Source organism: Diaporthe batatas (genome assembly GCF_019321695.1).
Source record: "Diaporthe batatas strain CRI 302-4 chromosome Unknown Contig00006, whole genome shotgun sequence".
Taxonomy (NCBI): Eukaryota; Fungi; Ascomycota; class Sordariomycetes; order Diaporthales; family Diaporthaceae; genus Diaporthe; species Diaporthe batatas.
Genome location: NW_025408553.1, coordinates 125,896 through 142,238, shown reverse-complemented (window position 1 = coordinate 142,238; position 16,343 = coordinate 125,896). Strand labels below are relative to the sequence as shown.

General features: G+C 56.3%; 4 protein-coding genes across 4 annotated transcripts; 3 read left to right on the top strand and 1 right to left on the bottom strand.

The window, feature by feature from the left end:
• Positions 1 to 1,184: 1,184 nt before the first annotated feature.
• On the top strand, positions 1,185 to 4,900 carry KVR01_006455 (uncharacterized protein). The gene is made up of 4 exons (XM_044782223.1): positions 1,185 to 2,113; positions 2,200 to 2,444; positions 2,500 to 3,752; positions 3,827 to 4,900. Exons 1-4 carry the CDS (start codon positions 1,878 to 1,880, stop codon positions 4,835 to 4,837), a joined length of 2,745 nt encoding a protein of 914 aa, XP_044645258.1. The 5' UTR covers positions 1,185 to 1,877; the 3' UTR covers positions 4,838 to 4,900.
• A 1,164-nt stretch (positions 4,901 to 6,064) lies between these two features.
• KVR01_006011 (uncharacterized protein) lies at positions 6,065 to 9,010 on the top strand (the record flags this gene model as incomplete). Its single annotated transcript, XM_044785780.1, has 8 exons — positions 6,065 to 6,478; positions 6,540 to 6,639; positions 6,868 to 7,058; positions 7,227 to 7,318; positions 7,419 to 7,801; positions 7,855 to 7,917; positions 7,992 to 8,531; positions 8,694 to 9,010. The coding sequence occupies 8 exons, from the start codon at positions 6,065 to 6,067 to the stop codon at positions 8,834 to 8,836; spliced, it is 1,926 nt and encodes a 641-aa protein (XP_044644814.1). The 3' UTR covers positions 8,837 to 9,010.
• A 539-nt stretch (positions 9,011 to 9,549) lies between these two features.
• Positions 9,550 to 12,135, top strand: KVR01_006141 (sphinganine-1-phosphate aldolase DPL1). The gene is made up of 3 exons (XM_044788825.1): positions 9,550 to 9,823; positions 10,091 to 10,696; positions 10,773 to 12,135. Exons 1-3 carry the CDS (start codon positions 9,723 to 9,725, stop codon positions 11,764 to 11,766), a joined length of 1,701 nt encoding a protein of 566 aa, XP_044644944.1. The 5' UTR covers positions 9,550 to 9,722; the 3' UTR covers positions 11,767 to 12,135.
• Positions 12,136 to 12,166: 31 nt separating this feature from the next.
• On the bottom strand, positions 12,167 to 15,203 carry KVR01_006330 (uncharacterized protein). Its single transcript, XM_044787676.1, has 4 exons — positions 14,488 to 15,203; positions 14,250 to 14,398; positions 13,163 to 14,154; positions 12,167 to 13,062 (listed from the first exon to the last, which is right to left on the bottom strand). The coding sequence occupies exons 1-4, from the start codon at positions 14,600 to 14,602 to the stop codon at positions 12,999 to 13,001; spliced, it is 1,320 nt and encodes a 439-aa protein (XP_044645133.1). The 5' UTR covers positions 14,603 to 15,203; the 3' UTR covers positions 12,167 to 12,998.
• Positions 15,204 to 16,343: the final 1,140 nt, after the last annotated feature.

Genomic DNA, 16,343 nt, shown 5'->3' with positions numbered 1-16,343 from the left:
AGGATGGGTACCCGTGGCTTTCTGTGTACATACAAAATCATGCTGCCTGTGCCTCTGACTCGCATTCACAGCGCTTGTTGTTGACTCAGCTCTAGTGTACTACATAGTAGGTTTTGCTGCGGCTGTCAATGCTGCAGAGAAGCCCGTCAAGCCCGTTCTGGGCAAGCTTGCCGCCATGGCCGAACACGACCAATACGCGGAAAAGAACAGGCCGCCACTCCACTCCCATGGCATCCTAATAAAGCATGTGTCCCACTCCTCAGGCTGATCATCCGAGGCACCCCGGAGACCCTTCGAACTACCTTGATATAAGCTTATTCGTTTCAAGCCCGCCGCGGTTACAGTACTCCCCCAAATAACTGCCCCTACCGCCCCAACTGCCCTGACGCCATCCTATGCCCTCGCTTCGATCCTGCTCTCGCACGAGATGGCACGAGAGGGAGTCTAGTCTAGTCGGGCCTTCAGGATTGAGTGTGCAGGGGCATGGCCCAATGCTTATTATTCTAACTCTTACGACGCCATTTCCCACCAAGACAAGCGGCGTGCCTGCCCTACCGGGCGGCTTGAAACCCCCTTCTGGGTTAAAACATGTCATGTCCACAGTGTCAAATCTATTTTGTCAAATATGCTTTCCGGGGTGCCGAGCAGAAGAGAACGCCTCCAACTCTCCCACTCTTGCACCCTCCCACTGCCCGTCTCTGCCTCGCCCTTTGTCTGTAGCCATCGATGCCTCCCGTACTGTGAGTCTCTTGCTACTTGCCAAATACGGGCCTCTCAGTGGGGGGGGGACCCAGCCAGAAGATTGGGATCCACAGCTTAGGAGACGGGCGCCCGTGGGTACTTGTGAGGCCTGGCAGGCTGGCCCATAGACCGCTGGCAGGCTGGCCACAGACCGCTGGCAGACAGTCTGACAGTGCACTGGGGCATGGGGCCCGGTAGCTGTGGGCCGATATGCTCTGCTTCGTGTTTCGGGCTGCAGCATCAGAGGGCCCAGCGAGTCAATCAGCGTCTAAATACAGTACTAGATAGTACATCCAAGCAGTGCACGGCACTGTTGCTTGCTGGGGCTCAGCAGCGGTTGGCACGCCTTCACCGTCTCATTCACACAATCCCTCTCGTATGCAGCGCCGCCAACACGGCCAACCAGCTTGCAAGGGGGTGGGGTATAAGCTGTTCTAACATTAGTCCTGTCCCGTCCGCTCGCTCGTCACATTGGGCCTAGCAGGTTGGCTCTAGTGGCGCAGTCTGGGCACTTGGGCAACCAGCGCACGCGACCAGGCACCAAATTTGGCAAGTGCGGAAACCAAGCCGTTGGTGCTGGCCAGACAGGCCAGAGGGAATTGGATTGGGATGCATTTTTCGATCCAGGCACCCGGTCTGCCACTCCAGCCTCAACGGCCGGGTTGGATCCCCCTGAGCCCCCCTGGCAGCCCTGGGGGAACCAACTGCAGGTCAGCACAGGGCTAGCAGGGCTAGCCGGGCTACTGCACCTAGACAGCCGCTGTTACGTGAGTGCTCCGTACTTTGTGGACGGGCCAAGTAGCTGGCCAAGGTTCGAGAAACGAGGTTCGTTTGGGCGACTGGGCTGTGGCCAACCTCGAGCCCGGCCCTCCACCCATCCAAAACACCCTGGCCCACGTCTGGGGGCAGCACGCGACACATTCCCTCAAGTAACAATTTCTTTGACATGCTCGGGGCGGATCTACATTTGGACATGACTTACGGTGGGTACCCCTACCTTTGTCCTGATCCTGCTGCTCCTGTTCTTGTTCATCTGCAAGCGTCCTCCCCATGGCATCGTCCTCCTCGTTCCCTTTGATCTGTGTTACGTTTTCCTGCATGGAGGCCATACTGGTTCTCGGGCGTTATCGATCGTGATGTCTCTTCAGAGGTCGACATCATTCCTTTTTGCTCTTTTCTTCATATCCGTCGCCTCTACCAAGCTGCTGCACCTGGCACTGCACCTCGGCACCATACCCATCTACGCCTTCTTTCTGTACCTCCCCACCTTTTTCATTCCAGATGCCGCCCTCCTGATCATCACCCGGTTGTTGCTGCGAAGGGAGCGAGGCGTTATTTCCTTTATTGGTCTGCTTTTGGGGGTTTTTATATCGTACGTCAGACCAGTGTCACCACACCTTTGGGCCTGCTTCTCCTGCCCACCCCCCGGCGAACAAGGAAGGCTAAAACAACAGACAGGTGTATCACATATGTTGCAGCATCATGCCAGATTGGTTTCTTCACCAGAACGGGCGCAGACATCCAGTGGTCGGCCGCCCGCACGGTCGCAAAGGATAAAGATGGAGTCGCTGTTCTCCTCAGCGAAAGCTCGAGCGTGCTCATAGCAGCAGCTATAATATTTGGCTTGGCATTGTTCTCTCATTCCTGGCTCTATGAAGTGTCTGGGAATATCCTGAGGACTCTGGCAGGCCTCTGGCGTGCGAGTGAGTTTCCGGGAGTGCTACACACAGGCAACAAGATGTTAACTCGTCATCGCAGCGTATAAGCGGGACCCAGGCTCTACCCAGTCGAAAGAACGAGTTGCCGACCTTGAACACTCCCTTGACGATAGTTATTCGGATTCGGACGAGACGATTGTATGGTCGGAAGGCGAGAGCTTCTTCGGCCGGGGGAAAGCAGAGGAGCAGCCCGTGGGGTTCTTTGGCCGTTTGCGCGCCTCGCTGAACAGAAGACTGAAAAGGATCCCTCAGTGGATGGTGCTACCCGCCACGGCGTCTGTCCTGGTAGTCTTACTGCTGACAAGGCCCTCCAAACCGTACAACCACATATCGACGACACTGCCGCTTCCGCTCTTGACCCTCGTCAGCTTCACGTTCGAGCCCTTCAGCCCATGTGGTCCAGGAGAACGCCTAATCGAAAACGAATGGCCATTACCGGAACTTATTAGCAAGGCCCACTGGAAGCCAGCCCATGATAGCTTCAAGGGATGGGCTCCAGGAGGAATGAGCCCCCTGATCGAGGAGTACCGGCATAGGATACCCGACTGGCTGCCAGTGCCAATCCCGCCCGCATTTGCTCGGTGGAACTCTACTGAGCCCGCAGAGGAGACGTTGTCGGTAATCGAGAGGCCAAACGGGACCACGGCCGATGCAAATGGCACGACTATGGCCTGTGGGCCGATTCTCACGCGGCAGGCCGACTACAACCCTGTTGACGACCCCCTCCGGATAACCAATCTTGATCAGGATCCAATTGAGCCCCTGCGAGTTGCACTGAAGGATGGGAACGTGACCATAAAGCACGTCGTTATGATCCAGATGGAGTCGATGCGCGAGGAATTGTTCCCCTTGCAACAAGGGTCGCTGTGGCACAAGATGATTCTGGAGTCCCACCCCGAAGAGGATCGTGACCAGGTCAACGAGAAATTGTCGAAACTTACACCCAACTCCGAAAGGATCACAGGCAAAGCTGGTGGATTCACGAACTCGGCAGGCCAGCCTATCGTCAGAGATGAGGAGCCTCCGAGCTGGGCCACTTCCGTAGCAGAAGGGTTTGGCGGTCTCAACGTCGTTGGCGCGTTTACGGGAAGTTCTGTCTCAACAAAGTCCGTTGTCGGAAGCCATTGTGGTGTTTGGCCCATGGCCGTTGACGGCCTCGAAGAATCCGAGAGCCAAGTGTATCAGCCCTGTCTGCCGCATCTGTTCGACATGTTATCCAGCAAGAAGATCAACAATACCGATCTAGACAAGGGTGACATGCGAAGCAGGCCATGGGACCATGGATACTTCCAGGTAAGTGATTCTGAGCGTGGCGTCGGACTCTTGGACACGTGCATATAGCATGAACTAATTCTTGTTCTCAATAGGCTGTAACGGATGACTACGATCGACAAAACATCATGAACGACGAGATGGGCTTCAGGGATGTTGTGTCCAGGAAGACGTTACAGAAGGACGCCAAGAATACCCCCGGGATGGTGGAGCTGAACTACTTCGGATATGCAGAGACATACTTGAAGCCGCACTTTGATAAATTTATCGACCGAGCTCTTGTCAACGACACGAGGATGTTCTTGAGCCATTTCACCTCGACAACCCACCACCCTTGGAAGACACCCGCTGACTGGGCCACGGTCCGGTATATGGGCAAGAGCCACGGCGGAGTCAGCCACTTCGACTTCAACCAGTACTTGAACGCCATCGCCTACCACGACGCATGGCTTGGACAAATGATGCAGATGATCGAAGACAAGGGCATCGCCAACGAGACCCTGGTGGTATTTGTCGGGGATCACGGCCAGGCCTTTCTCGAGGACACATCGGTGACGGGCACGCTGGACAATGCGCACGTATCCAACTTCCGCGTGCCCATCACGTTTCGGCACCCACACCTACCGCGCGTGCAGTACGAGGCCAACGCCACGTCCATCAGCATCCTCCCCACGATCCTGGACCTGCTCGCGAGCACGGGGTCACTGAACGAGGAGGATAGCAGGGCAGCGGTCGATCTCGCCAACGACTACGAGGGCCAGTCACTCATCAGGCCTTACAAGACACACGAGGGCGGCCGACGGGCGTGGAACTTTGGCGTGGTCAACCTGGGCGGCAGCGTGCTGACCGTCACGTCGGCTGACGCGCCGTGGAGGCTGGTGCTGCCGGTGGAGGCGAAGAACTCGATAGAGTACCAGATGTCGGACCTGCGGGCCGACCCTCTGGAGGTGGACCCGATCAAGGGCTGGGACATGGTGCACCTGATCCTGGATGCCCGCAATAAATACGGGAAAGAGGCCGCGACCTGGGCGGACGAGGCCGAGAAGGTGGCGCGGTGGTGGATGCTGGAACGAAAGAGGCTTTGGAAATACCAGTCCTCCAAATAGAGATTTAGACTATGCGAGCAATTACTTGTATGATTTTTGAATGATATCACCTATGCCCACGAGCATCACAGAGACAATCCATTTAGGTGACACTGATGTTGGCTAATAGATCTGACGGCGGTAGTGTCTAGTTAGAGAGTAGCGCAGCAGGCTAAGGCACTGTGATTAATTCTCCTGGTGGAGTGAGGTGACATTTTGCGGGGTCCAGCTCTACCAGAACCTGGGGTAAACCTAAGGTACTTGGGTCTCCAGTCAAGAGAACTCCATCAACTCGGAGCATACCCGCGGTTGTCAACGGGCCTGTCACCATCCCCACGGGATTATAGCGCGGGAGCCATGTGCCGTGCCCACCAACCAGCCGCAGCCTGCCCGCCCTTTCACACACGACACACATGCCCAGGGTAACGTCATCTCACCTCTGTGCTCGGGCAACCCTATCACCAACCCTGGCACTAACTGACAAGCCCCGATCATCGATCTCGCCAAAAAGCCCGCCGCTCCTTGTGTAGCTAAGATGCCCATGCCCGACGACTCACAGCCCTCCGCCGTCCCCCTCTACGATGGGCGCAAGCGCAGGGTGACGTCGTATCGTGTGCGGAACGAATCCTTCGGCGGTGGTGGTACACTCCCCATCTTTCACGTCTCAACCTGCGAGACTCACACGTTTCCGCTGGCACTGTGATACTTGACAAAGCACCCCCGGCGGGCTGGTTTCCGTTGTATCTGCCAGAGGGGGCTTGGTCTGTCTCTGACAGCTTTAGCGGGGCTTCTCCACAGTGCCAGAGATACTGCTAGATGTAGCACCCTCGACTTTGATCACCTAGTCCTGCTCGTGCCGTTGCCCTCCACCACCTGGGGGCTTTTCGTCATGGCGCCGGCGCCAAGATTGTTGGCTCGACAGGTTATGAGCCTCGCGTGGGCATCAATGGGCATGGGCATGAGATGCTGATTACTGTATGTAGGGTCAGAAAAAGGTATAAGTAAATAGTCGTCTTTCTTCCCACCCGTTGTCTGGAGTGTCGTTCGTCACTGCATGCACATATTCTAGCCCAGTCCAGTGGCTTTGAGCTTGTTCCTGTCCCCAAGACTTATAGTCTTTTCTTGACCACCAAGCGCCCGTCTTGGTCATCTCTGGGCGGTCTTGGTTTGCTTATTCCAGGACCAGTGGCGCAGCCGCCCCCTACCAAAAAAGAGACACCCAAGTACAAGTGGGCTCTTACTCACCCCATGGCGAACGCCTCCCCGTCTGAGAAAGACCACCACCGGAGGGAGTCATCAGGCTCCTATTCCAAGGCTGAGGTCGAGCATCAGAGCCGTGGGCCATCCGTAGACCAGACAGCCAGTGCTACTGATGAGGACCTCCGCCAGCGCCAGGATGCCTCTGCTAGGATGGAGAACCCGCTCGGTGGCTTCAGCCGCGAGCAGGTGACGCGCCTGGCAGAGGATTTCTGCGCCAAGCATGGTTTCACTGACGACGAGGATCTGCGTGTGTTCAAGTTGGGAGCTGCCATTGCTGGCAATGACTTCCAGTGGGACACGATAGACGGCCTGAGGGATGATGAGAAGGTGGCCCTCCGGACCGAGGTTGATCACAAGTGGAGGGCGAACCCGATGAAATTATATGGTGTTATTGTTGTTTGTGTAAGTCTGTATACCTCGCTGTAAGAAGAAACAAGACAGTATTGATGCTAATCCACAAAAGGCACTTTGCGCGGCCGTACAAGGTATGGACGAGACAGTCGTAAACGGAGCCCAGTCCTTCTATAAGCGCCAATTTGGGATTGGGAACCCGGACTCGATGCGTGACTCCTGGCTCTTAGGACTCGTGAACAGCGCCCCGTACCTCTGCTGTGCATTCATCGGTTGCTGGCTCACCGAGCCCATGAACGCGAGATTCGGCCGCCGGGGCACAGTCTGGATAAGTTGTCTCATCTCTGCGCTCGCTTGCTTCTGGCAGGGTTTCACCAGTGAGTGATTGGCATCATATCCGTGCGTAATGTTCTGTGTAGACTGATGTTTATGTGTTTAAGATAACTGGTGGCACATGTTCATTGCCAGATTCTTCCTCGGTTTCGGCATCGGCCCCAAGTCAGCCACAACCCCCATCTTTGCCGCCGAGTGCTCACCGCCTAAGCTGCGTGGTGCCTTGACGATGCAGTGGCAGATGTGGACTGCTTTCGGAATCATGATAGGATATGTTGCTGATCTTGCCTTCTATTTTGTGAGTGAGAAACATCTCTTGGTTGTTTTCCGATACCTACCGGCAAGACGGGATACTTGATACACGCATTTCCACATCGCGCTATATATATATACTGTGGGACAACGGTGTTGACCCCCTCGTGGTGCTCATATCATTCGTTTATGCTGAGGACTGATTGATTTGCAGGTCCCCGACCATGGGATAGAACTTGGTTTGAACTGGAGGCTCATGATGGCCTCAGCAATGATCCCTGCTGTTGTCGTCTGCTGTCTCATCCCGTAGGTTGACCTCCCCTTGCTTGATGTTCTCTGTCTTCTTCAGAAGAGGGGCATATCGTATCGATATCGAGTTCACATTGGAAATGCTGACATGTTGTAGAATGTTCCCGGAGTCTCCCCGGTGGTACCTGACCAAGGACCGCCACGCGGACGCCTACAAGGCCATATGCCAGTTACGACTGAGCAAGATCCAGGCCGCCCGAGACCTGTTTTATATGGACTTTGGCCTGCAAGCGGAGAGGGAGGCGATGTCCATCGGCAAGCAAAACCGGATCAAGGAATTCATCACGATACGGCGTAATCGCAACGCCATGATCGGATCCGAGATCGTCATGTTCATGCAACAATTCTGCGGAGTCAACGTCATTGCATACTACTCTTCGGAGGTCTTTCTTCAGGCGAAACTCCCAGAAACCAGTGCCCTTGCAGCCTCGCTTGGGTTCGGCATCATCAACTGGCTGTTCGCAATCCCAGCTGTCTATAGTGAGTTGGAAATTCCAGTAATGGCATGGAATACTGATGCTGACCATACGCAGCCATTGACACATTTGGGCGGCGCAACCTGCTCTTGACGACATTCCCGCTGATGTCTATCTGCTGTAAGTGACCCTTGGACCCGGTCCCGGCGAAGGCCAAGGCGGAAAGGAGGAGCTTGCTGACGGGTAAGAAACAGTGTTCTTTGTGGGTTTTAGCTTCTATATCCCGGAAGAATCGACTGCTCGGATTGCTGTAAGTGTCGGCCTAATTATTCTGCACTTTTCCACCGCTAGTCCCAGCATCTCCAGGTGCCTGAGCTCCGTCAGGAACTGGGGACTCTCTTTCGTCATGGTTGCTCATCTTGAACATGGGCATAGCTTATCTGTTATGCTGCAGTGCATTGCATTGGGCATATACCTCTTCGGAATGGTATATTCTCCCGGTGAAGGCCCAGTTCCGTTCACGTACTCGGCCGAGGCGTACCCTCTTTATATCCGTCCCATCGGAATGTCGCTTGCCACGGCCACGACCTGGTTCTTCAACTTTATTCTTAGTGTTACATGGCCGTCGCTACTGCAGGCTTTCAAGCCGCAAGGAGCCTTTGGCTGGTATGCTGGGTGGAATATAATTGGGTTCTTCTTGGTCTTATTCTTCCTGCCTGAGACCAAGGAGAAGACCCTTGAAGAGCTGGATGCCGTCTTCAACGTGCCTTTGCGAGTACATGCCAAATATGGACGTGAGTGATTTCAGAAGCAACCCTTCCCCTCGACGCGATGAGCGATCTAGAGAGCCGGTCATTCGCGCGATAGATCGGGCATTTGGAACTCTGACCACCCCTGAGCCTACTTTGTGTCTCCTCGTCGACGAAGTGGCCAATCATTAGCTAATCGATGTCCAGTTGACCAATTCAAATACTTCATCCACCGTTACATTTTCTGGCGTCATGTCGACCCACCGGCCGTTCCTCGCCAGGAGATTGTGAAGCACTCGGACAAGTCAGTTGCACCGAAGGCTGAACATGACCCGATCAAGCGTGTATAAGAGGGTAAAGGTCCGATATCACGGATAACGTTGGAGCTACTGTTTGAGTGGAGCCTTGGTTGCGGCTCGGTTCAGTTGGTAACCTGATCAAGGGATACCCTGGGAAATCATCCTCGGCTCTAGGAGCCCGCGGAACCGAGCGAGCCTCCAACCGCAGAGCGAAGCTGGAGATCAAGTGATACATTGCATTGATTTGTAATTCGGGGCTGGGTACTTTGTGTGCAATTGATAGGGTATAGATCTATCTATGGGAGAGAATAAACCCTGATGCTACTGTGGTATACAATCCACGGGACGATACTTCGCAGCATGGGCTTTTAACACAAATTGCCTGATGTCCACTGTGTATGCAAGTTCCCCAACCAAGCTTGTCCGCTCGCTACCTAAGTACCTAGGTACCTTGGATCTAGGACTGGCGTGGTGTCCCACCGATCTCTGGCAGTTAATTCGGTTCAGGCAGGTAGGAGGCGACGTAAGGACCGACGAGTGTAGGTAGCATTTATTATTATGCGTCGTCGAAGAATGATGTTCATCGCTTTTAGTGAAGAGGACAGGAGCGACCGCGGACGCCGAAGGCTAGGGAGATACGTAGGTACCGCCCTAGTCTTCTGTTGCCATGCTCATGCGCCCAGAATAGGCGGCCCAGCCCAGGTAATGCACTACCAGGTGACTTTGTCGCACCCCGGGCCCCTCGGACGGCCGTCAGTTCTGCTGCATCATCGCATAAAGCTCCGGTGGCCAACGACCGTTGCTGTCCCGTGCAGCACGCTCCTGCTTTTGAACGACCGTTGCAGTTGCAGGTGAAATTCCGATATAATTTTCGAGGCGCTGGTCTTGGGACGAACTCGAATATCACCTCCACCCCCGGCCAGGAAGCTCACCCAAGATGCCGGGCTCGTCGCGGATGCCCATCAGCCTGCGGGATGGCCTCAGCAGCGTCAAGAAATCCCGCCACGGCAACCCCATACAATTCCTCAACATTGAGCTGTAAGTAGACCTGGCAGCCCTGGGTCCTACGGGTCCGTGGCCCCCCCAGCTGTTCCAAGCTTCTGGGCCGGAACAGCTGACGGGCCCCCTCCCTGTAGGCCCCCCCCCGTACGGCCCGGGGCTGTCGCAATCTCCCTGGTGACGCTCAGGTTGCACCGCACCGCACGCCTCAGCTCACTCGGTGCTCGGTCACCCGGTGCTCCGCCTGTCTATATCTCCGCGCCGATTGGAACACCCCGGCTGACCTGGCCATCTATCTGCCTCTAGGCTCAAGAACATAATATTCTTCTACTTCCTTCTGCGATGGACGCGGCGGTCCTTCTGGAAACTGAAGGGGCGCGGGCTGGTTGGCACACTGGTGGAGCTGTACACAGACGCGCGGCGCATCGCCTACGGCTGGTTCCTCCAGGCGCCCGGGGTACGCACAAAGGTCAAGGCGCAGGTGGACGAGGCAAAGGCCAACCTGCAGAAGAAGCTCGTCAAGGCCAACGAGACGCGGTACCTGTCGTTACCCAAGAAGGGCTGGAGCGACGACGACCTGCGCGCCGAGCTCGCGCGGCTGGCGGACCTGGACCACACGCGGTGGGAGGACGGCTTCGTCAGCGGCGCCGTCTACCACGGTGAGGACTCGTTGCTCAAGTTGCAGACCGAGGCGTACGGCAAATTTACTGTCGCGAACCCCATCCACCCGGATGTGTTCCCCGCCGTGAGGAAGATGGAGGCCGAGGTGGTGGCCATGGTGCTGTCACTTTTCAATGCGCCGCCGTCTGCCGCCGGTGTCTCGACGTCCGGGGGTACAGAGAGTATCCTGATGGCGTGTCTGAGTGCCAGGCAGAAGGCATATGTAGAGAGGGGTGTGACAGAGCCAGAGATGTAAGTTGCGCGTGTTCCGCTCAGTTGAAAATGAGTATCCCCGGAACAACAACGATGCTGACTGCCGTGGTCTTAGGATCCTTCCTGATACGGCGCACACGGCCTTCCGCAAGGCGTGCGAGTACTTTGGCATCAAGATGCAGCTGGTAGCATGCCCAGCGCCGAGCTACCAGGTGGACACAAAGAGGGTTTCGCGGCTGATCAACGCCAACACGATCTTGCTGGTGGGCAGCGCGCCCAACTTCCCGCACGGCATCATGGACGACATCGCGGCGCTGTCCAAGATCGCGCTGCGGCGCAAGATCCCGCTGCACGTGGACTGCTGCCTGGGTTCCTTCCTGGTGCCGTTCCTGGACAAGGCCGGCTTCGAGACGCAGCCCTTCGACTTCCGGCTGCGCGGGGTGACGTCCATCAGCTGCGACACGCACAAGTACGGCTTCGCGCCCAAGGGCAACAGCACCACGCTGTACCGCACGGCGGAGCTGCGGGCCTACCAGTACTTTGTGATCCCGGATTGGTCGGGCGGTGTGTACGCGTCGCCCGGGTTCGCGGGCTCGCGGCCGGGGGCGCTGATCGCAGGGTGCTGGACCAGCCTGATGAGCGTGGGCGAGGAGGGCTACCTGGACGCGTGCGTGCGCATCGTCGGCACGACCAAGCGCATCATCGAGCGCATCCGCGACTCGCCCGTGCTGGCGGCCGAGCTCGAGGTGATGGGTAAGCCCCTGGTGTCGGTGGTGGCGTTCACGGCGCGCAACCTCAACATCTACGACATCGCCGACGCCATGTCGCATCGCGGCTGGCACCTCAACTCGCTGCAGGACCCGCCCGCCATGCACGTCGCCGTCACCATGCCCATCACCAAGGTCTGGGAGAAGCTGACAGACGACCTCGAGGCGGTCATTGAGGACGAGCGCGAGAAGGAGCGCGTGCGTATTGCACAGGGCAAGGGCGCGAGGGGCAAGGCCATGGGTGACTCGGCTGCGCTTTATGGTGTCGCCGGAAGTCTGCCCAACAAGGGCGTCGTGGTCCAGCTGGCAAGCGGATTCCTGGACACCCTGTATAAGGCATGAGGCCCCCATGATATTCCATTGAGGTATGTGAGGATGACATGGGCGGCAAGAGCAGGGAAGGCGAGGAGGCTCAGCTGTTGTTGTTATTGTTGTGGGAGACAGACACGGTTTGGAGCTATCAAGCATTTTGGGAGGGCTTCATCTTAAGCAGGGGACATCAGCATGGCACAACATGGACACTGTCGTTCTTAGAAGGGTATCCCTTGGGGTACAGCTATACTCACATACATATATACTGAGGACGGCGAAGTGGTCGAGGCTGGGCTGGAGCATCTTTCGGTTCTGCCCACGCCCACGCCCACCCACACCCATCCACATAGTACTACGCTTTTACGTTTATGACGACAAAGAAAGAAACCATACAAATCACACCGGGTACATCAGCCCAGACTCGAGTCAATTGGTTCAAAAGCCTTGTATTGTCTAGCTCTTCCTGCTCTCTTTTCACAGCTCACCGAGGTTTGTTGGCTTGTGCCTGTTCCTTCTGGCTACCACCTGTAGATGCTGTAGACTACCTACCACTCAAGCCGTGTGCTTCATCCATAGTTCCCCCGCCATTCATTTATAGCTACCATTTCGTGACTGTAGTTGTGATGTGTCGTATGCCGGCCTGCTCTGGGCGAGCCATCATTTGACCACTTGAACGTTGCCATTTTGGCGTACGGCCCTCCTTCCTTTCCAATATGTAGGTGCCTCGTTTCCCACCCTGGCAATATGGCCACGCTTGCCGTCGCGTTCGGCGAATTGCCCTTAGTGGCAATGGCTACCTAGGTACCTAGGTACCTTGGTAGTGGTCTCTTCCACTCGTGTGCGGGCGCAGGCTTGCAGCGTATCATGCAAACAGACACTGCTTCCTTGTGCTTGCTCTTCCTTCCCTTCCAGCAACGAACCGGCCAGAGCACCGTTGTGGACTCTTCCTTCAAGACCAATCGCGTCGTCTCTTGCCACGGTCATTGCTGGATGTATCAAGTCCTCCCCAACCAACCAGCCACCTTCCCCTCCCTGAAGCCCAAAGCTTGGAACCCAAGAGAGTCCTACAAGTCAGCACCGCGGTCTCGGAAATAGCCCATGCCAGGGTCACTCTGCTTCACTGCATCCTCGACGTCGCCCACTTGTCGCCTCTCCGATATCTCGAGCTGGTGCGGGCTCTTCAGCCGTTTATGTAAAATATATCTCAATCCCATCGTCAATCCTCGAGACCTTCCTTCCGAATCCCTCATGACTGCTGATTGCTACTGCAGAGGTTCTGACGAGCTGGACAATCTGTTCAGATGCAGGTACACGTCTGTGCCGTATCTGCTCGATGGGACAAGACCTTTGTCAGCAAACCGGGCTCTCCTTCTCGTCCACGTTGAACCCTTCCACCCGGGCCTAGGGCACAACTGGGCTGACTTACCCTTCCATGCTAATCAGTTTCAGATCACCTCCAAAGTATCGCGCGTACAGCCTCGATATGGGTAGGCCGTACCCGAAACCCGCCATCGGTGCCTTGAAGTCGCTCTTGTCGAAGTCAGGATCCAGGCTCGGCGTCCTGTCGACGGTCGTATACATGTACGTCCACACCAGCGGGATCGCGCTGCGTGGGATGCCGCCGCCCTCATCTGAGATCTTGATGGTGATGTCCTCCTTGCCCTCGGCCACGATCACCTTGGTCACGGGGAACTCCTGCTTATCCTGGCCGTGCGTCTCCACCACGGCGCGCAGCGAGTTCTTGAGGGTCTCGAATAGCATGTGGCTCAGATGCCCGGGCACGTACATGAAGTTCAGGTTGGGGTTGCACACGAGCTGGATCTTGGGTGCCTCGAACAGGCCATAGTGGTCCTCACACACAAACCTCGCGTTTTCGATCGCTTCTTGCGCCAGATCCTGCACATTCGTCTTGGTGCAGATTATCCCGACATAGTTTGGGTCTGTGTAGTGGCTCTGGTCGGTCAGAGCGATGTGCTGACCGATGAGCATCCGTATACCGATGCGCGACATGTAAAACCGGTCCAAGAATGATTGGATTGTGCCGTCGATCTGCATGCGTTGTCGCTTGCGCTTGTACTCGAGGATTCCCTGCGCCATGGTTGTTACGACCCCGTCATGACGCCGTTTAATCTTGTGCAGGGTTTGTGCAAATCTCTGGTTGTACAGCTGCAGGTCCGGAGGCCAATCGCCGCTGTCGTCGACCATGGCGAAGTACCGCCTTGCAGCCTGGTACTTTTTGGCCCAGCTTTCTCTCCCATTGCCATTTGCTTGCGGCATCGAGGTATACTGGCCCTCCTCGATGCTGGGGTTCGGTGTCGCCTCCGGCAGCATCTGGCCTTTTCCGAGAGACTTGCTGGGGCGCATGAGACGTTCGCGCACGTCAGTGGGGAGCTTCGGTCGTGGGAGGTCGGTGATCTCCTGTTCCACCGCCGGGGCATATGTGAGTCACTGTGAACCTGGGTGATGGGCCAAGCAAGGGGTTTGGAGGGAAGGCGTCTGGCCATGCCACATACTTCAAATGACTGTGCATACCAGTCGTGAACCTTCTTTACCGAGGGCATCTCACTGAGGCCGTCGGGGAGTGTCTCGAGCTCCTGGACCCTGTGGGCCAGCCTTATGGGTAGCTCTTCTGAGAGGAACTGAGAGGCGCGGAATAGGGTTCCTGCGGAGAGGGGTATGAGCATTGGCTGTCGGCTTGCCCTCGCGGGGCGCGAGGACGCGACACAGGCCTGCGGCGTTGCAGGAACTCACCGACAGAGGGTCTCTCGCCGAATTGGACCATCTGGCGCAGACTGACGCCGGTAGCAGGGAAGGAGGCATAGTGACGGATGGTGTCCATCAGCTTCTCGGTCTTCCGCCACGACATGTCGACGGATTGAGCGTGGATGCCCACGATTGCCTGAGGGACGGGTGTCTGCCTATGATTGCCTCATCGACGACCGGTACCGTCTCAAGTGAGCGCTCGACAGTCCGCGGTGTGGTGTAAGGGACCTCGAGTTCCCTTCGAGTCTGTGCAATGGGAGTGACTCTTCAGGAAGAAGTGCACCCTTAGCCGAGGCAACGCCGGGATTAATCGATACGGAGCAGTATGGGAATGACGCAACGCTATCCTGCGGACGGATTGGGGTCCCGAGGGCTTAGCTTTTGGGCTTAGAGGGCCTAATAAAGGTCCGCGGACACATGGGAGTCCTCGAAAGACCGCCTGGGGGGTTTGGGGGTGGTCAAATTAGGGAGGAATCGAGATAATTCCTAAGCCTTGTCGTTGCCCAGAAGGGAGGTGTATTGGATTGCGGCACGAAGAGGGCCAGAAAGCTTAAGAACGGCCGGCCTGGCTCGCTCGCAGACCACATACAGAACGGAGCTCACCCGCAGCGCACCATGCACGGCAGCCGAGCAGAGCGAGCACCTGGACGGTTTTGCTGGCAGCTCACGTCACGTCACGTCACCTCTGGCTATTACAGTACATATATGTTCGGATACCAAGGTGATACGCCTGGGAGTGCGCTCAAGAGCCTCTCGCACCTATCATTTCGCCTGGCTGGACAGTCACGACCTCGTGCCCAGCGGTACTGTGTGGGAGAGGCGCCCCGGTGCCTGGGTAGCTTCAGATCACCCCACAATGCTAGGGCAGGCGGGCAACCTCAAAAATGCCTGGGTGCAAGGAGAATGCGACCGGGACAGGGGAAAGAAGCTCCATGTTTCCGACTCGACCTCCAGGGACAAGCGGACCCCACTTGAATGCAGTGCCGCTTGCCGCAACGCTCCCGGAACAGTCCCCTTACTACACTACTACCTAGTACGCAGTGCAGCCAATACCTAGCCCTGCTGCAGTCTGGGTACTCTGGTACTCCGTACACGACCAGCAATCATGTTGCAGCCAAGAGAGGTGATGAGGACAGCCGACACCTCCGAATAACTGGTCACTGACTCAAGTGAGCTTCAACGGCTGCCCCCAAAACTGACTGATGTCAACGAGATAGCTGTTGAGGCCTTTTCTAGACCGGTGCTGCACGGGGGAGTTGCCCCGGTCGGACGCCTAGGCAAGACAGGGAGAGATCAACAAGCCCATCTATGCATCACATGCCAAAAAGCCGCTCAACCGGTCCGCACCGATGCTCTTGGGCTGGGCTACTCTTCACCGGGCATGAAGACCAGTCCTTTTGCGGCTGCCCTCTGATAGGTCATTGACTTGGAAATGCGAGTGCCTGACCATTACTGAGATGATGTCCTCTGTGAGTACGGCATTGGTCTACTGGCAACGCCCACAGAGCATCAGATAACAATATAGTGTCATCAGCTTGGCCCAAAATATACAGCGAGCATGCATTATGGCACTATATTCGGATCCGAGTGGGGTGGTGTGATCTGCATTCACTGCGAAGTCCGAGGACACTCAGAATTCCACAGAACAGGCGCAGGGTTTGTTTCTTCACCTCTCATCAGACCACCATCCTGTGAAAAAACTCATTTTGCATGCGTTCTTGTGTAAGATGGCCTTCTGAGTGATGGTTTCCTGGGGGACGACTGATCTCAGAATGACCGCTTTTGAGATGGCCTTGCATGGAATGAACTCGTATTGACTGGCCGTGAAGTTGTGTAGCCTGTCT

Bases quoted from the DNA above. Each gene is read 5' to 3' on its own strand.
- KVR01_006330 (XM_044787676.1), bottom strand. From the start codon at position 14,602: ATGTCGTGGCGGAAGACCGAGAAGCTGATGGACACCATCCGTCACTAT. The intron at 14,399-14,487 runs GTGAGTTCCTGC...CCCTCTCCGCAG, and splicing joins CGGCGAGAGACCCTCTGTCG to GAACCCTATTCCGCGCCTCT. The intron at 13,063-13,162 runs GTAAGTCAGCCC...CCCATCGAGCAG, and splicing joins AAACTGATTAGCATGGAAGG to ATACGGCACAGACGTGTACC.
- KVR01_006455 (XM_044782223.1), top strand. From the start codon at position 1,878: ATGTCTCTTCAGAGGTCGACATCATTCCTTTTTGCTCTTTTCTTCATA. The intron at 2,114-2,199 runs GTACGTCAGACC...AACAACAGACAG, and splicing joins CTTTTGGGGGTTTTTATATC to GTGTATCACATATGTTGCAG. The intron at 3,753-3,826 runs GTAAGTGATTCT...TGTTCTCAATAG, and splicing joins GGGACCATGGATACTTCCAG to GCTGTAACGGATGACTACGA.
- KVR01_006141 (XM_044788825.1), top strand. From the start codon at position 9,723: ATGCCGGGCTCGTCGCGGATGCCCATCAGCCTGCGGGATGGCCTCAGC. The intron at 9,824-10,090 runs GTAAGTAGACCT...ATCTGCCTCTAG, and splicing joins CAATTCCTCAACATTGAGCT to GCTCAAGAACATAATATTCT. The intron at 10,697-10,772 runs GTAAGTTGCGCG...CCGTGGTCTTAG, and splicing joins GGTGTGACAGAGCCAGAGAT to GATCCTTCCTGATACGGCGC.